The following is a 20,426-nucleotide window of genomic DNA, read 5'->3' on the forward strand; positions in this document are numbered from 1 at the left end:
AGCCCCTGCATTCACATAAGCTCCCTCATTAAACACACAATTAATGATGCTTTTTGGTGGATTATTTCCTCGGAGCACCAGGCAGCTGAACTCACCTATGCAGCTGCAATGGCTGGGAGACGAGGACGACAACTGCCAGCATCAGCCTCTCCATAAATTGTATGAGGGATGGTATAAAAAGAAGTAAAATAAAATAAACGCATAAAATAAGATAAACACATAATATAAAATCAAACTGTAAAATAAATCCATAGTGTGAAGCACAAAACTCATAAAAGAATACACACAAGTGAGCTGTGAAAAAAGGGGGCAATGGGACTGTTTTAATTTAGTTTTGAGCATACGTAACCAGCCAGGCTTTAAAAGCTGGAAGGCTACACATCAGTGCAATGCATCCCAACTTCTCCTTTGGGACATAATTTATGATTTTAATATTATTTTTTATTTTTTTGAGCACAGAAGGGGCTGGACACAGATATTCAAGCTCGCCTGCCCCGTGTCCTGGCCCCTACGCGCTGCCCGGGCATGCAGGGGCGGCGGGACCCCAAGAGACCCCAAGGTAGCGCAACTGCCTCGCGCCTCCCTCACGACGCCATGTTGCGGCCGCGCCCCCTCACGCGCCTCGCCTTCCCGCCCCGCCGCCCGCGCCTCCTGCGCATGCGCGTCCCCTCGCACCCGCGCACGCAGCGACCCAGCCCTCCCCTCCCCCGCGGCACATGCGCGCTGCGGGGAGGAGGCCGCTCCGCGCAGGCGCAGGAGGCGCCGTGGGGCTGCGGCGCGCGCATCGTCCCTGCCCTGGATAACCAACCAGCGGCGCGGGGCGGGCCGGTCCTCCAGAGTCCCAGGGTGCAGCGCGGGGGCGGCGGCGGCCGCCATGTTGTGGTAGTTTGTTGTTCTGGTGCGGGCGCTGCGCGCGGAGAGGCCGCGGCCGCGCCGGGAATCCGCGTCCTGCCCCGGCCCCCCCGCTCCGCCCCACGGCCTCGAGGAGGACGCGGGGGCGCCGCCGGGACCCCCCGCCGCCCGGGGCGGCACGAGGAGCCATGGCGGCCGCCCTGGGAGGAGGAGCAGGTGGGTGCGCGGCCTCCGCGCGGCGGCCGCCGCTGCGCCCGAAAGTGACGAGACCCTCGTCGGTTTGGGCGGCGGGAGGGGCGGGGAGGGAGAGGGGCTCGATCCGCTCCCGCGGTGTCACTTAACCCCGTGGCCTTTGTCCCCGCGAGAGGCGGCGGCGATTTGGGGCAGTGGTTTTCTCTGGCTGTCACGGTCTATACTTTGTCCGTGGGATCGCGCAGAGCGGTCAGGCCTTTCGCCATTGCTAGCTTAATTGGTAACAAAGCGCGTAAATACAGTTAGTTTTCATACTTAGTATGAAATGATACTTCATGTAAATATTATAAAGGAGTTCTCACAGCTTGGGGGGGAGTTTTTAGGGAAAGAGAGGAATTGGCAGCATTGTAAAATAGGAAAAAAATGGTAGTCTGAAACCTTGATTTAATAGTGCTAAAAATGTGATAGTAAGTGAGATACTTTACAATTTATGTTAGCTCTTGTGGTTACGTTTAATAGGCTAGATTATGTTTAAATATCATGAAAATATTTATAAGCGTTTATTTTACAGGTAGGTTTCCTCTAGTTTTATGAAGACAGCGCATTTTAAAGGAAGTGTTACTCTTAATTATTTTGGTTCTGGGCTTTAAAACTTGACTGCATCCTTTCCCATACAAACGTGTGCAGCAGACAGTGCCCTACTGCACTAGTAGTAGTGCAGTAGTGCCCAGTGCACTACGTGGTGAGATGCAGTTTCCAGGGTAGTTTTTGTTGTTGTGAGCACCGTTTGGCCTGCCTGTGAATCAGAACCCTTTGCTCTAAGTGGACACAAGCAGTTGTTTGTTCAGAGTTAACATTGTGTTAACTGAATTACTAAAAAGTGATTAATTAAACATGATCATTGGCCCATCTAAGCAGTGGCTGTAGTTTGAATCTGAATGTTCTCCAGGCAACGCTTACCTAAATAGGAGAGCCCAGAGGTGTTACAGTTTTATCTTAGTTTAGCTGGACAAGGAAAAGTCCTGGTTGAAAGTGTTAAACATAATTTCTAAACATGATGTTCTGCGTGGAATTTACACAAATGAAATATTTAACCCTTTTTGGAAATGGGCTGCTAGTAAAAGACGAGTAACAAAAAGGAGAAGAGAAGAAAAAAAGAAACAACCAAGAATCTCCCTCCAAAAAAACAAGCAGCAAAGGCAACAAGGAAACCTCCTGGTTTCACAGCTTAATCTGTGACACTTTTGCTTAGTTAAAGTTTTAGCTGCTTAGTAATATTTTAGACTGAGTTCTTGGATACTTTAGAAAAAAAATGGAGCTAAATGGATAAAATATGGAGCTAATAGCAACCATGCATTTTTGGTTCAAATAGAAAAGGCCATTATTGGTGGTTGGTAAAGAAAGACAGAAGCTCTTGGGAAAATAATTGGAATTTAAAGTGGACTTCATTGGAAGGTGACAGTTGACAAGGTGAGGCAGCTTTGGCTTTGAAGACATATTTTAAAGTTAATACTTGCTGTAAGGGTCGGATGCAGGGCTTAAAAGTGAAGTGGCTGCATGTGCTGGACATCTGAAGTACATTTGATGGGATGGAAGGAAGGTGATTGGTCTGGAGGGTCTGTAAAGAAGCTGTGTTGGAGGCTTGTTGGTCATTAATAATCTCTTAGGCTCTTGGAAGGCATCAGGGATGCATCAGTTCCCATGTGTAGTGTTTGTGTGACCAGATCTTTGTGTAGATTGAGCTTTTTAAGATTGGAGGTAAAGACTCCTTCAGTGAGAGGATTCCCAAGCATAAACTAGAAGGTTCCCAAGGGATGCCTCTGAGGTCTTCAGAAGTTGGTCATAAGTTTGTATTAATTCACAGACTCCTTTGCCACACAGCCTGGTTCAACTTGCTGCTAATTTTAGAGTGGTTATATTGAAATACAGGGCACAAGTGCTGGTGAGGATGAGGGACTTGGAAGGCTGATAGTCACTCATTGATCTATTGATACAGTTAACAATTCTTGAGTTTTTAATCAAACCAACATGTTGAATCTCAAGTTAACTGATTCTCATGTAATGTTGTGCAGTTGCTGAGATGTATTTTTGGTGTTGAAAGTTCAGATGGAAATGAATGGTGTTTAATCTCGTTCACGAGGGGTGGATGCAAGGGGAGATGAGCAGTGGTCATTAAAATGTAGCAAGGAGCATTTTCTTCCTATGGCTGTTGGGGATCTGCCTTTGCTTGATCTTGAGTGCAGCTGTCCTGGGGTGGGAGTCACGAGCTTTGCCAGATGGTGATGCAGGATAGGGGAGGGAAGAGCTGGAGAGGTTCCCACCTTGACATTTTTCCCATCTTCTTGGCCCAAGTCCTGCACTGAGTGTGGCTGATTGGGTGTCTCTTTGCCCTTGAAGTGGTTTTGTTATTTCTGCAGTTTGAACTTAAGCTGTCATCAGCTTAATTTCATTTTAAGTGACCTGAGGGCTACCGTTACTGCTAGGAAATTTGGTGGTGTTGGGTAATTTCCATGCAATGGTATCCTTGTGTTTTTATCTCTCTGTAATCTACCTCTGTCCTTGTGGACAGGGTGGGTTTATTCTGAATCTGTTTAATATTAGATGCAAATTGAGTAAACATTCACTTCCCAAAGCACTCTGTATTTTGGCAGGAAGATAGTCTGGATTCACTGTGCTGCTCACCAGCATCATTCGTGGTTTGAACTCGGGAAATAGTTGGGAAAAGAGATGATCCTTCCAAGTATCATACATGTAAAGCCTCCTTTTAGGACTGTTAAACTGTAAGACTTTCCAAGCATTTTGTGTTGCTGCTCATACACTTGGTGGGGAGAAAAAAGACCAGTGTGGGCACGTTGCCAGTCACACTCCAGAGGCCCAGAGGAAATTCTGCAGTCTGCTTGAAGTGGAATTTGTCTTGCTTCAGGTTATAGCACAGCAGGTTGCAGGACCTGGAAATAAACCCTGCTTTCTCTTTTATCCCTGAAGTGGGTAAAGTTCTGGCTGTGTTTTGGTCTCTGTTGGGCATTGCAGCCTAATTTATTAGGCAGCCTGACGCAACTGGTCCCTGTTGCTTCTAGTTACATCAGAGGGTGCCCGTATTGAAACTCCTAAATGCCAAAGACCTGTAGAGTTGATAGTTCTTGAAATACAAATATGTGGTCATGGGCTATTGTGTCAGCTGTGGACTAGAGCCAAAAAGCATTACAGCTGGTGGCAGACAGGTTTGCTTTTGAGCAAGATAATTTAAAATGCTTCTGTTTTTCTGAGAAGTTTTTGCTAGAAGTCATGTTCTTCTGAATATTCCCTCACTTCTGGTCACCAGAATTAAATACAGCCTGAACATTGACTGTGTTTTTACAGGAGCTAAGCTGTGCTGAGTTTTGCCAAATGCTAAATCTCTGAGTTTAGCCCTTGTGGAACGTCTTGTCCAGAATGGAAAGGTTCGTGATGGCACCGACTCAACAACAGCAACAAAAGCCTCTGAGCAGTGAATGCAGTTGGAGCCTCCTGCTGCGGTGCCAGCCTCGCTTCTAACTACAGTTTGTGGTAGCAGGGAACGAGGCTGGAGAGTTAGCGTTTCTGAGCAGTGTCCAGAGTTCTTTGGGAACCAAATTCATGTGTTTTTCATTAAAACCCTTGGACTTACCTCTTCAGTGGCAGGCATCATGAGTTTAATTTTTTTTTTCCTCCCTTTGAAAACAAATGTATTTTCAAATCCAAAGCAGGTTGTGGGAATGTCTTGGGGGCTCCTTTACTCTCGCCCACCCGCTCAAAAAAAAAAAATGAAAAAGGAGGAAAGAGGTTTCTTCTTAGCAGTGATCATGAGCAGAGCCTCTTGGTGGCATATCAAAATGTGTTCCATTTTTGCTTATGCTTAGTGACCTGTTTTACATCATAGCAAACTCTTTAAAAAAGACAAAAAAAACTTGTCTCCTATAGAAATTCCTTTTTATCCTTTTTTTTGAGAAAGCAAAACACTTTCCTATGGGACTGAGAACAATGCCATGAAATATGCTTTTGCAGGGGCTTAGTTACTGAGTTTTTAAGGATTGTGTGGGCAGTGGTTTACCAAAATAAAGCCTGTGTGATGTCTGTCCCTGAACACATAAGCTGTACAGTTTATGTCTGTGTACAGTATACTTTGGCACCCTTTTTTTGTGGGTAATGAAGGAGTAGGAGTAAAGAAGACTCTTGTCACATAGAGAGCTTGGTTGCCTGTCATGAATGAGGCAAGATTCATAGTGTGTGTCATAACGTGTTGGTTTAAATCACAGTTCTGGCTTCCGAAGTTCTCAATGTGGTTCTACACTGGAAATGCAAACAAAATTCCTGAGCCTCAACACCACCCAGCAGCAGGGATGTTTTTATTCAGCTAGCACTGATGCCACAGGTACATTTGCTGTCTTATGTTTCAGTCTAGGTTGTTACTCTTGAAACCTATTATCCCACCTCAGTGTCCCACAGTAAGTGATACAAAACTGCAGTACTGAAAAGAATGGGGCATCTCAAAACACTCAGTTTTTGGGAATCCAGGCTTTGTTACTTTTTTTTTTGTGTATATGAAATTTCTTGCAGTGAAATATGAGGACAAATATTCTGGGCAAATAAACTACTACATACAGATAAGCTAGTAGGAAGATTTTTTTTTTAATCTGGAAACTTGTGTTTGAAAAGCTGTCAAGTTGTCATGTTGAGTGCTTTAAAAATGATGGTGGGAATCACCGTGGAATTGATTGTGTTCAGTGTTAAAGCAAAGCAAAGTGACATATTTTTCATCTGGTAGTTGACTTTTCTGGGTTTTGTCTCTTTTTTTTTTAACCCCCTTTTCCTGTCCACCCCACAATCAGTGCACGCAGTTTCTTTGTGGAAAGACCTGTTGGTGCTCAAGGAATGATGGTTTTTTACCCACTGAACTCCTAGGTCTTTGTTGGAGGAAATGGCTTTCCTCCACCTTACGGTGGATAAGAAGAAATCCGCAATGTGCTTTTTAGAGACCTAAAAGTAATAGTGTGTCCGGTATTCACAGGGACAAAATGTTGGACCGATTTAAAAGACAACATTTAGAGCAGTTGAGGAGGTTTATGGGGCAGCTTGGAGCCCATGTTACAGAGGATTTTCTGGTGTATTTGTAAGTAGATCAATGCAGTTTTCAAGTGATTTTTTTCCTAGTTGGGATGTCTTGGACATTTCCTTGCAGGAAAATGCTCTGTCTTAGCAACAGTTGCTAGTGGGGCTGCCTTTTCAGGCTGCCTTGGTGCAGTTGCAAGGCCCAGAAAAGCTCTGCTGCGCGCCTGGGCTGCTCGTTCACCCCCTGCGCGCGTGAGCCTTGGCGAGAGCGGTTGCTGCGGCGCAGGCCTCCCGTTTGGTACCGCAAATGTGAGGGAAGGCTTTACTGAAAAGGTGCCTGGAGAGTTGGAAGCTCCCGTGAGGGCAGCCAGGGAGGAAAAGCAGCTTGTGCCGTGTGGATTTCTAGCCTGGATGATCCAGTCTTGTTAAGCAGTGAGGGGAAAATCTCAACAGTTCCTGGCAGTAACTGAGGAAGCGACAACAAAAAAGCTGTTGAGGAGCTTACGCTCTGCAGTGCTAAGCTGGGAAGAGCAGAAAGTAAGTGGAAATGTTGTTAGGATGGGGAATAGAGGGTGTTGGGCAGTCCCTAGGGCTTTGCTGTGCCCCGGCGGGACAGACTTGGCTAAGAAAACAACTCCTGGGCTCTGTGAGCTCCCTGGTTTTCCTTTGAACTGCGGAAGAGCCAAGTTGTGGATTATTCTTCCTATAAGACAAGTCTGATTTTCCTAATCAGTCGTTGCTTTTCAGAAGATGCAAGTAGTGTTTATTTCTGGTGTTTTCCGATATTATTAACTAGAATAGTGGGGGGAAATTGAAAATATCCACAAGTTTGGAGATGAAAAAGAAACTGTGCTTGGTGGAGGCTTGCTGGGTACCCTGAGGCTGGCAGTGGGTGCTCATGCCAGGGGTTCCCAGATACGTAAGTGGTGATGCCCCTTCCTGGAGAACTGCACAGATCTAGCCTAGAAGTGTGTCAGGAATGGGGTCTCCCTTTTAATATTACTTGTTTACTAGCAATAGTAATAGGCTGAAGCACTTTTATATCAGTGAAACTTTATGTGTCTGGCCCAGGGAAGTGCTGTGGGTTATACTGAGGGATGATTCCTTGCGTTGAAGGGAAGTGTCTGCAGATCAAGAGGTTTGTCACGTAGCTTTCTAGTTTCTGGGTTTTAAGCCTGGCTGAAGTGAAGGTCTGTCTGGATGAGAAATGTGTGCTGAATTTGGATTACTGTAGAGCTGAGATCTTGACTGCAAGCTGTGCTGCTTTGTAATCGGACAGCTCTCTGTAGTCATCATGGGAAGCCCCAAAATGCAAAATTATGATTTTTTCTTTTTGCAGGTGAACAAACACTGCTGAAAGATCACTGCTTGCCTCATGGTGCTGACAGCCTTGAGTTTCCTTAGGATATATGAGAATGGTCTTGATTTGGTTCAAAAGCAGTCGCATCTCCTGAAACTACCTTGGGCAGTGATTGCAGTGGATCAATGCAATTCAGCTGCAAGGATAACGACACTGCAGGATATTGGTGCCCATTTGTAGCCAAATGGCCATGCACAAAGAGCAGCCCTGCAGCACACCTCTGAGTGGATGAGTTAGCTATTTAAGAGACCAGAAAGGAGGACAGAGTTCAGGAGGAAGACAGGAAATTCCTAAATATCCATCTCTTTCCTCTGTTGGTGGAGTAGGGATTGCAGTGGAGAAGGTTGTGATACAGAGATGATATTTGAATGGAGAACCACAAGTTAACCATTAGTTTCCATGGTGTTGTATAAATACAGCAGCAGATAATAAATAAACATCCCAAAACTCAGCAGAGTGAGAGCAATAAATAAGCAGCATAAATAAATTGGTTAAAATGTAAATGACTGGTATGTGGTTCCCTTGTGATGAAGGGGAGTTGTTGTGTGTTGCTACCAAAGTGAAAAATTCTTATTTTACTTTCATTGCACTGTAATTCATAATGAGTCTGTTTATTTTCATACCTCTGTATACCAGTAATTTCTGGTTTGAAACCTAGTTCTAGTGGTGTTGCCGAATCTAAATTTTCACTTTTGAACGCCTTCCCACCCTTTCGAGTTTCTATCAATGACTTAAAATGGGCATTTCGATTAAATATGAATAAAATAAGGAATATATGGAATTATCTTAGCAGCTATCAGGTATATATGGAATTATCTTAGGAATGTCCCGACTGAGAAAATCAGTGGTGTCCTGTGCTTGACTTCCATGCTCCAGTTCAGGCTGCTGCCCCCTTTCCGGCTTTTGCAGGATTTGAGGTTGCTCTGGTTTCAGTGGGAGCTTGAGGGAGCCCAGAGCTCTGGCTGCTTCTGTCCCATCGCCTCCCATAGCGCCAAATTGCTTGGGAACCCCTGCTGCTGGAATGATCTCCAATGGCAGAATTTTCCAGTGAATTTATCTTTTCCCCAATGATTCTTTTCATTTGCCTCATACCTCAACAGTTAAAAGATAGAACCTGTGTTGCATGATTTTTTTTTTATTTTTACTGAAGCAAATACTAATAAACATTGGTATTTATCTGTTTTTTTTCTCGTGTAAATTGGAAAGTGAAAAAAGGTATTTCAGCATCTGCTTCAAAACAAAACAAGCCGTCGCTTCAGAAGCCTTCTTCAATTTCAATGAGAATTATTTAATATGGTCTTCTTCTTTACAGATGATGACTTTGATCAGTTTGATAAGCCTGGTGCGGAAAGGTCGTGGAGAAGAAGAGCTGGAGATGACGACTGGGACAGGTGAGTTGAAATTTTTCATGTTTGTAGTCTGTAGGCTGAATTGCAAAGCTCTGTTTTCCAGTTGTGGCATTTTGTATCCTAACATTTAGGATAACACACATTTAGCTGCTAATGAAGCTGTTGGTGGTTATATATATGTCAGCAGACACCAGAATATGCCTGCCTTGAGCAATATAGAGCTATGAAAAGACATCATTTAAAACTGGATAACTGTAAAGCATTTGCAGTATATGATTTAAGTTTGCAGTTGATGTCCTGATTTTTCTTGTAAATATTTATATCTTTGGCATAATAGTTTTGCTAGTGCCCATTTTAAGGCCTTTTTGGAAAAAAAGAAATAACTGTTCAAATTCTTACCCTCAAAATCCTCATTCAGTCTCACACTGGGAGTGAGGAAGGGAGTGGGTTTCTACTGAAAAATATGACCAGTCTTGTAAAGGTGTGGAATTATGGATCAAACTAATTTTGAGAGGTAGATGAATGCAGGTACTTTTCTGCTAAGGTCCTGTAACTGGGATAGATTTGAGTCAAGCTGCTGCCTGGATTAGCTTATTCTTTCTTTCTGCTTTTAGTTTTAATAGACAGAGATGCTTGTGCAAACCTTGCCTGTATATAAAAACAGACATTTTTATTTATATATGTATTTTCAAATGATGTTCACGTGAATGTAGTAAACAAAGTTCCCTATACACAGTTTTCTGCTGAGCTCCTCAAAATGAATCAGCTGTTACTCATTATCCTCATTCCAGAGGAATTAGTCTCCTTGGTTGGGCTCTCATGCTAGGGCGGGCAGGGAGCTGTTGTCACTGCTGGAGATGCTGCCTAAGTCGCAACAGGGACCTCCCCTCTTGGCTCTGGGCTGACCTGAGTCAAGGAAGTGATCCGGTTTGCGAAGGCAATTAAAATGTCTCGTTAAAGCTACGTCACCTAATTGCGCAGCTTCCCAAGCCCCGGGCACTGCTGTCGCGCGTAACACGGTGCTGCCCACATTGCCGACAACTCAGGATTTCCAACTAACGCTCGATATTTGAGTGTGATCCTAATCCAGAAAACCTAGACAAGTCAAAGACAGTTGTAAGCCACGAGGTAACAAAGTGCCTGCTGTTGGAAATTGCTCTTTGGGAAACTATTTCTGTGGATTTGCAAAAGATTATGAAGTGTTTCGCTTAGCTGGGACTTTGGAGCGAACAAAGGTTCACTTTGAGAGGAAAGGTCTACTGTTTTTATTTATCTTTAGCTGCATATTGCTTAAGACAGTTGACCATAAGTCATCTTTTGTTCTCCCCGTGGTGAAATTGTAAGGGAAGTAGCTCTAGGTGCAGAGTTGTAGACTGCAGAGATTCATCTGGCTGGTTGGTTATTTGAGAAAGGGATTTTATAGCTGTAAATAAAAACATTTTTTTATTTGCATGTAGGAGATACTGTTTTTTATTCTGTCTAGGTTGCTAAGCTGTCTTTGCAAGTTTAGGTTCTACAGTGCAACTGTAAATACTTTGCATGGGTGCATAATTGCTTAATGTAATCAATTTTTTTTGCAAACAGTGGCCTCATTAAGTAGACAATACAGTATTGTAAAGACAGAGTAGAAGCTGAATAAGCTCAGTAGATTTGTATTTTTTTTAATCTCCCATGCTTTATTTTTAAGAAATATCCGATTTACAGTTTTAGGCTTACATCACGGTCAGCCAGTTGCATTGCTGATTATCCAACTCCCATCCTCTGTCATTAAAATCATTTTGATTCCCTGGATGGCTTCATTCCTGTAATGCTGGAGGCTGCTCATCTCAACCTGGAAGGAAGGCCCCTGTTTTTCTACAGTACCGATATTCTGAGAGATTTTTTTCCCATTAGATTTTTTAAATTCTTATTTACTTCAATGTTTTTTTCAAAACACTTGTCCTTGTCAGTGCTCATGTTTAATGAGACGTGCTCAAGAAATTGAAGGCTAGAAGGGGCTGCTTAGTCTGACCCCTATCTCATGGGCTGTTAATTTATACATTGGTTGTGTAAGTAGTCCAAAGCTTGGGTTTGGGGGGAAAAAAAACCCATGCCATTCTTATGCCATTCGGTGCGATGGAGGGGGTGACTTAATAGATGGCTCTTACTGAATTTTACTTGTCTTCACCTTTGACAGAGATAATTTGTTTTCTTATGCTGGCAAATGACTTCTCTGTTGAGGTTTGGGAGTTTTATTAATTTCCGTTTCCAATATGGTGAGCTGAACTTATTTAGTGAGGGGACTTTTGTGCATCGGGAGTTGAGGAAGAAGATGGAAGAGTTAATAGAGAGGGGCCTTCTTTTCTGTTGAGTGAACTATAAGCTTATTTTAGTCCCAATTTCATAGAAATGCTGTCTTGGATAGATCTTTGTGTCTTGATCTGAAGACTTGGAGTTGTGCAATCTACTGTTGGGACAGTTAGGGGGTGGATTTTTCCTTTCAGTACAGCTACAGAAGTATGTTTTCATCATGGTTTAATCTGTCTGCCCTGGTGTTGTGAGGTTACAGCTTGAAGCCATTAGTTTGTGGTCATATTCTTTGCTCATCTAAGTTTCTTTGGAATATCTGGATCCTTCTCTAGCTTGGGAAGTGTGGGTTAGATGAGTGGACAGTCAAGTGGATTGAGAACTGGCTGGATGGCAGAGCTCAGAGGGTGTTGATAACTGCGGCCCAGTTTAGTTGGAGGCCTGTGGGCAATGGTGTTGACAGAGATCAGTACTGGGCCCAGTGCTGTTTGACTTGTTCATCAATGACTTGGACGAGGGCACAGAGTGCACCCTGAGCAAGTTTGCGGATGATTCCAAGCTGGGTGGAGTGGCCGACACTCCGGAGGGCTGTGCTGCCATCCAGAGGGACCTGGACAGGCTGGTGAGTTGGGCAGAGAGGAACCTCATGAAGTTTAATGAGGACAAATGCAGGTTGCTGCACCTGGGGAGGAATACCCTGGGCACCAGGACAGATTAGGGGTTGACCTGCTGGAAAGCACCTCCACGGAGAGGGACCTGGGAGTCCTGGTTGACACCAAGTTAACCATGAGTGAGCAGTGTGCCCTCGTGGCCAAGAAGGCCAATGGGATACTGGCTGCATCAGGTGGAGTGTTGCCAGCAGGACAGGGAGGGGATCCTGCCCCTCTGCTCAGCTCTTGGTGCAGTTCTGGGCTCCCCAGGACAAGAGGGATGTGGAGCTTCTAGGGAGGGTCCAGCGGAGAGTGACAACAATGATTAAGGGACTGGAGCATCAATTGTATGAGGAAAGACTAAACGAGCTGGGTCTGTTTAGTAAGAGAAGACTGAGAGGAGATCTGGTCGATATGTGTAAGTATCTGAAGGGAGAATGCAGGAAGAATGGGGCCAAGCTCTTCTTGGTGGTGACCAGTGACAGGACAAGGGGTAATGGGTACAAGTTGAAACAGACGAAATTTCATCTCCATATGAGGAAGAACTTCGCTGTGAGGGTGACAGAGCCCTTAACTAGGCTGCCCAGGGAGGTTGTGGAGTCTCCTCTGGAGGTCTTCAAGACCTGCCTGGCGCAACGAGTGCCCCATGCTCTAGGTGTCCCTGCTGGAGCAGGGGGGTTGGACTAGATGATCTGAAGAGGTCCCTTCCAACCTCAACCCTTCCGTGCTTCTCATTTTTGAAAATAGTCATGTGGAGGCCCACTCTGATGGGAGCCTCAATACGCCACATAGATCTTTTGATTTTCTCTTCCTGTTGTGTAACTTCAGCTATGTTAAAAGAAACATAGCTCACTGTTATTTTGGTCATATTTTCATATCTAGCAGCATTTTTTTTATATTATCAGTGGAAAATATTGAGTAGAATTGAATATAGTAACAAGGACAGTCAATGAAACACTATAGTTTATGCTAAAAATGCATCTTAGTTTAATTCTTCGTTCATCTTTGTTTATCATGAGCTCCATTTATGTACTAGTTTCAATTTTGGGGCTGGCATGTAGTAAGTTAAATCTTTTAAAAGATCTAGAATGTCTATGCAGTTACTTCAGTTGCCCAAATAATCTCTTAAAGGAGATTGAGTATTAAAGACATACTTTTGTAATGTGTCGAAGAGCATTAGCTCTATTGAAATGATGAATTCTTTTTTTTTTTTTTTTTGCCTTTTTTTGTCTGAGATTGTCCTATCTTCCTAACTCAATTTGCCTCTTGCATTCCAGTACAACAAATAATCTCACAGGCTTTGGGGATTTCTATTTCTCTAGCAGTTTTATTAAAAGAAGTCAGTGGTGGGCCAGAGTGCTGGGAAGTATTTTCTTTGTTTTTGTGTATTTACTTAATTACTGATAGTCTTATGTTGAGGAGATTTGTGACCGTTTCCTAGTTCTGACTTGGCTCTGAGTTCTTCTGAAACCATTCCTGTTACGTAGCATCTTCTACCCTGAAATAAAGGACTAAGTAAGCTCACTCTTTGGGATGTGTGACATGTCTTTTGTGCCCCAGTTCTCTGTTTAATATTACAGCGAATGCAAAGCAATTGCTGTTTGTTAATGTTGAGTCATTGCTGGAACTGTTTGAGTTCGGTAAGTATGAACAAATACTGTGTACTGATGAAAGCGACCTGGTCGCTACTGACTTGGAATATCTGCTGCTGCCTTCTAGAAGTGCTTGAGATATTTTTATTCTTTTGCCCCAAGCGTTATCTCTATACTTTAACCAGCTCTGAAAGAGATGTATCCTTTTGCAGGAATAATATTTAGCATCAGTCTCTGTTTTGAAATTGGGCTCACTATTTGTAGGTATTTCCTCTGTAGTCCTAAAGAACTACAACATCCAGTTACTGCAGTGGGAATTATTATTGATAATATTATGAAAATATTATTGATATTTAGCTGTTTTGAGAAGCTGGCAGGTGTGCTTTTCCCTGTGGGATGATGAAACTTCACTTTAACTCCCTTTCTATTCATATGACCCCATGTCGCTTTAGGGTATTTTTTTTTGTGTATGTTATCCAAGGCACTAGTTCTTGAATTATAGTTCTTATTTCAAATCACTGTCATCACACATTGGGACGTGTGTGTTCTGATGTATTTACCAGTACTAAATATTATCTCAAGAAGGCTTTCCTTTTCTTTCAGTGAAGGAAAATAGGTATTAAGCAGTTGTCCCAAAGCTTAGGTAACTAGGAACATGATTCTGTTGCTCCCCATTTACTGGAAAGATATAATGGAAGGAGTGTCATGAGCAGGATGCTTTGCGAGTTCTTAACCACTCTTGAAAAGGTTTTAAGTGGGTTTGGCTTGTGCTTTCACTCCTCTTCTTCAAAGTGGGGGGGTTTACAAGAGCTCTGGGCCTATTTGGCTGCTGAAGCAGCCTCTATCACCTCTGTGCAGCACAGCCCAGTTCAGTGTGGACTGTGTGTGGCCCGTGGCCTCAGCCTTGCCCAGAGGATGTGGCCTCCTGAGCTGTCCGGTCCTTGTGGAGGTGGGCAAGAGCTTTGTGGACAATGTGCCCAACCGGTCTGGAAGGAGGGCTCTAGAGCAGCCCTCTGCTCACTGCCCTCCCAGGACCTGTGCAATGGCAGGGCCCACGTGCTGCATTCTGACATGAAGGCCAGGGAAGGGAAGACACAGTAAGAAAATAACTGCACAGCAGTGATCATACGGTAGGGCTTGAATTACATTTTAAAAAGCAAATCTGCTTTTTGATTGCTACTGATTTTCTAAGGTCCAGCTCTTAAAATCTGTTGTTTTGTTTTTTCCCAGCGAACTTGATGACGACTTGCTCGGGGAGGATTTGCTAACTGGCAAGAAGGTGAGAGAGGCACGCGCTAAAATGAGTTATTGTTCCGTGCAGGTGCCCTCCGTCTGCTCCGCGGGAGCTGTTTGCCCCAACCTGCTCCGTGCTGGGACAAGGTCGGCCCAGCCGCATGGCCCCATCACTCAGGAGCCCCTTGAGTGTGTGCGGGCAGCCCTGCTGGGCTCTGCTCTGCACCCAGACTCAGCTGTCTTTGGGAAGCACCTCCAAACCTGGCCTTTTTTTTTTTTCTTTTTTCTTTCTTTTTTTTTTTTTAATTTCTAAGATGATCGTTTCTAAGGTGGGCTTTCCTTTCTTGTAACACCTCGTTACAAGAGTTGATTTTCTAAACCGTTTTCTCTGTAGCTCATATTGACTTGAGCATAAAAAAGAACAAAACAAACAGAAGATTTTGGCTGTTTCCTGCCTATTCAAAGCTTCTCATCAAAATACTAGGAAAAAACAGGCACAAGATACCTTAGGATCCTGCCCTAAGAAAGGGATGTGGCAGGAACTGAGGTTGGGCAATCCCCTTGTGATGCTACAGACCTCTCAATTGGAGATACCTATAGGCAAAGCTGAGTTGTGTGAGAGTGCTCAGGGTGCGTTGAGTTTGCAGGAGGAGAAGGGACTCTGGCATCAGCTCCCATCTCTTAGATCAATTTTTGTTATTTATTTGTCTGATATGTTGCATATTTTTGAATTTTTTTCTCTGTTCTTAATTTAAGCTTTCCATGGTGTAGGGCTCTTGCCAGTATTTGTGGGTATGGAGTCCTATGAATAATAATGTTTCCCCTGAGCTAAAAAGCCTAAGTTTGCTTCTACCTAATCTCATCCAAGTACTTTTAGACAAATCTACCCTTGTGTAACCTTTCTGCCCATATTGCTTTAGGGGATGGAAATAATGTAGCTGAAAAAACTATGCAGTCATCTCTTCCTAGTGAGTAATTACTAAAAGGCGGGGGGCAAGTAAATATAAATGAAGTAACTGAAGTTAAGATTGATAAATTAGGAGTTTGTCAATGTTTTAATTTCATGATTCCCTTCCTCCAGACACTTAGCAGGCTCTGCCCCTAGAAGCTACAGAAACCTGGTGTATTTTGTTGACCTCACTAATGCTTCAAGGTCCCAAGGCAGTTCAATGCAATGGCACAGGGATAACCTTTCTATATCCTAGTATTTCTTCTAAGTCATCAGTTTTGGATGTATCTGGGCATGAGCCAGTGACATGTTTGAAAACTAAGCATATTTGAATGTTGGCAATTTCTATGAGACTGTCAGCTATTTCACATTTGTTGAGCAGTACACTCAGATGTTTAGCATCTGATTCTGTTATCTGTTACCAATAATTATGTAATTTCACTGAAAATGTGGCCTCCGTCTAGAATTTTTTCATCAGAAAAAGACTGCTCACTATTCAAAGCTATCAGGAGTTCAGGAGTTAGTTAATATTTTGTGTCTTTCTTTGTTCATGATTGACTTTTTTATTAAAATCTAGAATCAATCAGACTTATCTGATGAAGAACTGAATGATGATCTTCTGCAAAGTGACAATGAAGAGGAACCAGATTTTGGGTATATTTTTTCTAAATCTTATTAAGAATTTTTGGAGAGTGTATGCAAAGCTATTGCCGCTACTATTGCTGCTAAATATTTCCCCCCGTGGTTATGTTTCTAGACTCCTGGGGTTTTGTAAACATGAGACCAATTTATTAAAACTTTCTATGCCAAACAGGACCCAAACCAGTTTTCCAAACTGAAGTTGTTGATATATCCTTAAAATTGTTTTGCTTTTAACCTGCTCAGCTACCTAATATTGTGTCTGTGTAGTATGTTCAGTAGCATTATTAACATTCCAGCAAAACGATTTTTTTTTGAATTTAATAAAATGAGCGTAACCAGAAGCTATAAAACTGCAGATAAAGAAGAAATTACACTATCTCCTCTGCTTATTAGTGATTTATCAATACTTGGCAGAGATCTTGCTCTGTTCATGCTCCATGGCCTTGTAGGCTTTCCTTGCCTCTAAACTCCTTTTGCCTCTATCTTGCCTTAAAAAAATGTGCTTTATCTTAAGTTGCAGCTTAAGTATTTGCATGCACTGCACAGCAGCACAGTTCCTCCAGAGGCTGTAGGGTTGCACGGTGTTTCCGTCACAATTTGGAAATCCTGTCCTGAGAGTGCTCGGGGGTGACACAGGTGCTGAATTCTGGGCTGCTTAAGTAGAAAGGAGAGTCTTGGTGTTTTTAGGACTCCCACTGGAGTGAAGGGGGAAGGTGGTTGTGGAGCAGGAGCGACGCAGTGCTGCTGTTTTTAATTAATTGCTTGTTACATGGTACTCTGAGAGTAGAGCCCAAAGAAGGTTATTTGTGGTTCTCTATGGCCATCTCTTCATCTTTGACATGGATTTGGAAGTGGAGATGCCTTCCTGTGCTGGAGAGATCAGGGTGGGCTGAGATTCCTGGCAGGAATGAGGGCAGGACCATTTCCGTCAAAATAGAGAATCCCAGTTGCCGTGCTTGCTGTGATATTACTCCCTGAAAGCAGGGTTTTGTTTGACCTTGTATTTTTAGCAGTTTTAATGCCAGGGAGCCAGCTCCTTGCTCCTCTCCTGTTTCTCCTGCCTCTTCTTCCCTTTAAATCTTGTTTGTGTTGCACAGATGAGAGGATAATAATAATAATCCTTAATATTTTGGTTTTCTTGTTAATTCTTCTCATTTGATAGATCCAGCTGCCTGGATCTTGTGCTCATGCCCAAATTTTCCAAACTTTTATGAAAATAATGAGTAATGGGGATGTAATTCAGATAAAATATTGTTTTCCTTATTTGCAAAGACCTTCCCCTCCATCCCCAGCCCCAAGCCTGCAGTCTCATAACTAGTCTGCAGTTGCCAGTTCACTCTTCTATTTGATGATGAGTGTAGCTGTCCTAAGCAGCAAATCCTGAATTTTGCTTTTCCTGGAAATGATGCTTTCCAGTTTTAAAGCTCCTTTGCCCTTTTTTCAAATTTTGTGCTTGCTTGTTGTGTTACTAGAATAAATCTTACAGATTTAAATAATAGTTCATGACTGTATGCATTGTAGATTATTTTTAGTAAGGTAAGTCTTAAAAGTTGTAAGCTTCAATTAAAGACAATCAAGAAGGATAAGTAGTAATGATTTTATATATATATATATATATATATATATATATATATAAAAGGTTTAATAGGTTATTTTGAGAGGTTGGGAAAACGGATGCAGTTATAGCAATTTTGTGTAATTTTGTTAGTCTTGGCGTTAAAATTGACTCTTCTTCTTTGGTTACTAAGCGGGACTTCTGCCAGTGTGACCCATTGGACCATCTGGTTGGTTTGATCCCCTTGGTCAAATAGGCTGCAGCTGGTGATAAGCTGTGGTACAGTGTGCGCTACGAGCACCTGGCATGGAGTCAGCACACGAGCTATAATTTTTTGTCTGCCAACTTAGAAAATATGTATCTGTTGGCTGCTTTGCTCAGTCTTCATAAGGCCCTTGACCATTATGCTGCAGTCTTTGAGTCTTTTTCTCCTCTGTTGTAGTTCTCAAGCTGTCACCATTAGCCTCAACACCACATCTGGCCTGCTTACGTCCTACGAGCTCTCGGAGACCATGAACGATCGATCCATCGAACACGAGTCCGAATATGACCAAGGAGAAGGTGAACTGGTGTATGGCAAATCAGAAGCACCTGGAGTTTATGCTTCAGAGTATGCAGAGGAGGGACATTATGAAGGCAACGATCCTGAACTGTCAGAAGACCAAATAGAATATGGGGAAGAGCCTGGAGAAGAAGATGAAGTGCTAGACCTTGAAATCAATGAACCTCTAGATGAATTTCCAGTGAGCTTCCTTCTATTGTATCTTCAAAGATAACATTGCTTCACGTGCATAGGGTTTTAGACTGATTGGAAATCTGTTTACCTCCCTAGGGAGGAGGGAAAATTAGACCTATTATCACTGTCTGCCAGTTTCTTTATCTAGGCTGTGACAAAGTTTGTGTTGACAGCTTGTTTGGCGGTAGGTAACGCTCCTTTGTCATGCTGGAAGGCAGTTGAGAATCATGACCTTGAGGATTGTATGCTTAAGGAAGAAAACAGCTTTGTGTGGTGGAGATACAGTGCCAATTGTTAGAAGTACTTAATGCAAAAGCTTTTATCCAGGCTTTAGACAAGATCTGATAAAGTCCTTCGAAGGTGAAAAGATTATTGACCTGCTAAAGACATCTTTAAGGTGCTAATATTCCAAAGTGATTGATGTCCTGCTCGTTCATCCTTTTTGTAACTGAGAACTGTCTAAACCTGAATAAAGAGATTGGAGGTTAGTTCAGAAAATGTCACATGCATAATTTGATATAATTTAAGCAATGTATTAAAGAACATGCGCTGCCTTTAATTGCTAGCTAAGTGATTTAATCTCGGTTGGAACTGGATGTGTTCAGTGAATTGTTTACTAAATAAGTTTGCTGATTTTTTTAAAAAAGTTTTTGCACTACATGTTTATTCATTTATATAGAATAAACTAGCTTATATATAACTAACTACAGAATGTATTAGAATATTTATATTTTTAAAAGATAAAACCTGGTGTTAATGTATGTGATTTGTAGACACATTTCCTTCAGTGAGCAATTACTGCAGTCTTTGGTTCATTGAATTTGTAATCAAAGGATGCAGCTCTCCAGACATAACTGGGACCTTTATGATGGCATTGTTGGAGTCTGGATGAAAGCTGTTTTGGTTGTGTTTTCAGTAAGAGTGAAATTAGTGTGACTAGTTAAAACCCCTGATAATTACATCTTATATGATCTGTCACTTATAATTGACACTTCTGATGGATGCAATACTCTCTGATAACAACAGCAGTAACATGGATGTGTACAGAGTCTGGACCTTTAGCAGGCATTAGGTTTTCTTGCTAGAGTTTGAGTATGTCTTTTTACCATCTCGTGTTCTTATTGCAGGATGAAGATTACATGCAGTCATATAATGAGCAAGCAATGGAGGAGCAAGAAGATTATCCAGCTGATGAGGAACTAGAAGATTCCCAGGCAATGGCAAATGAATCAGAAGAGGTATGTTGTGAGCTTAATAGAAACTTCAAATACCAGTTGTTTCAGAATTTGAAGTTTGGAATTTATCTGTGTTGCTAGGTAAGATCTGGTACAACTCTATACAACTTCACCAATGTTGAATTATTTTTGATGTTAATTTTTCTGTGAGACAAACGGATTAGTATCCCTGTTTGTCAGTTAAATTTTTCTCTCTGTCTGTCTCTCTTTTTTGTCATTTCCCCATTCCCCACCTTTGGGCAACTCTCTTATAAAGGAGAATTCAAAATGTCCATATTTTAACTTAGTTTTAACCCTAGAAGCTTCAGAGTCTCCTCTGGGCAGAAGATGTCTGAGTTGTCTTGTAAAAGCCCTTTTATCTATAATGTGCCACTTTCCAGATAGATAATTTGTTATTACATGTACAGTATTAACTCTGCAGATGTAGTTCTCAAGTGAGCTAGAATCTCATTTTATGAAGGAGTGTGAGCACCAAAGCTTTGATATGTCAAAAAGATCAGCTAGCTTTGAAAAAATTATGTATGGAAATTTCCATGAAGTTTATTTGTGATCTTTCATTAGGAGAGAGGGTGAGTTCCATCATTCCCAAGCAGAAGGCTCATGTCAAAAACTAACAAGGGTGTGTTCACTAGTCGTAGCTTGGAACAATCCTCTTATATGTGTTCTCCCTTTGCAACAAATTCTTGTTTTGGAAGGTAAAGGTGTTTTTTTTTTTTTTTTTTTCTTTT

General features: G+C 42.4%; 1 protein-coding gene across 1 annotated transcript in view; it reads left to right on the forward strand.

The window, feature by feature from the left end:
* The first annotated feature begins 1,040 nt into the window (after positions 1-1,040).
* The window catches only part of RBM33 (RNA binding motif protein 33), an 81,891-nt gene continuing 62,505 nt past the window's right edge, over positions 1,041-20,426 (forward strand). Inside the window, exons 1-6 of the mRNA XM_026052998.1 lie at positions 1,041-1,068; positions 8,784-8,862; positions 14,579-14,627; positions 16,108-16,184; positions 18,170-18,470; positions 19,591-19,701. Of these exons, the coding sequence (XP_025908783.1) occupies positions 1,041-1,068; positions 8,784-8,862; positions 14,579-14,627; positions 16,108-16,184; positions 18,170-18,470; positions 19,591-19,701 (645 nt within the window). The remainder of the gene's footprint in view (positions 1,069-8,783; positions 8,863-14,578; positions 14,628-16,107; positions 16,185-18,169; positions 18,471-19,590; positions 19,702-20,426) is intronic.

Source organism: Nothoprocta perdicaria, unplaced genomic scaffold (assembly GCF_003342845.1).
Source record: "Nothoprocta perdicaria isolate Ctin4 unplaced genomic scaffold, notPer1 scaffold_95, whole genome shotgun sequence".
Taxonomy (NCBI): Eukaryota; Metazoa; Chordata; class Aves; order Tinamiformes; family Tinamidae; genus Nothoprocta; species Nothoprocta perdicaria.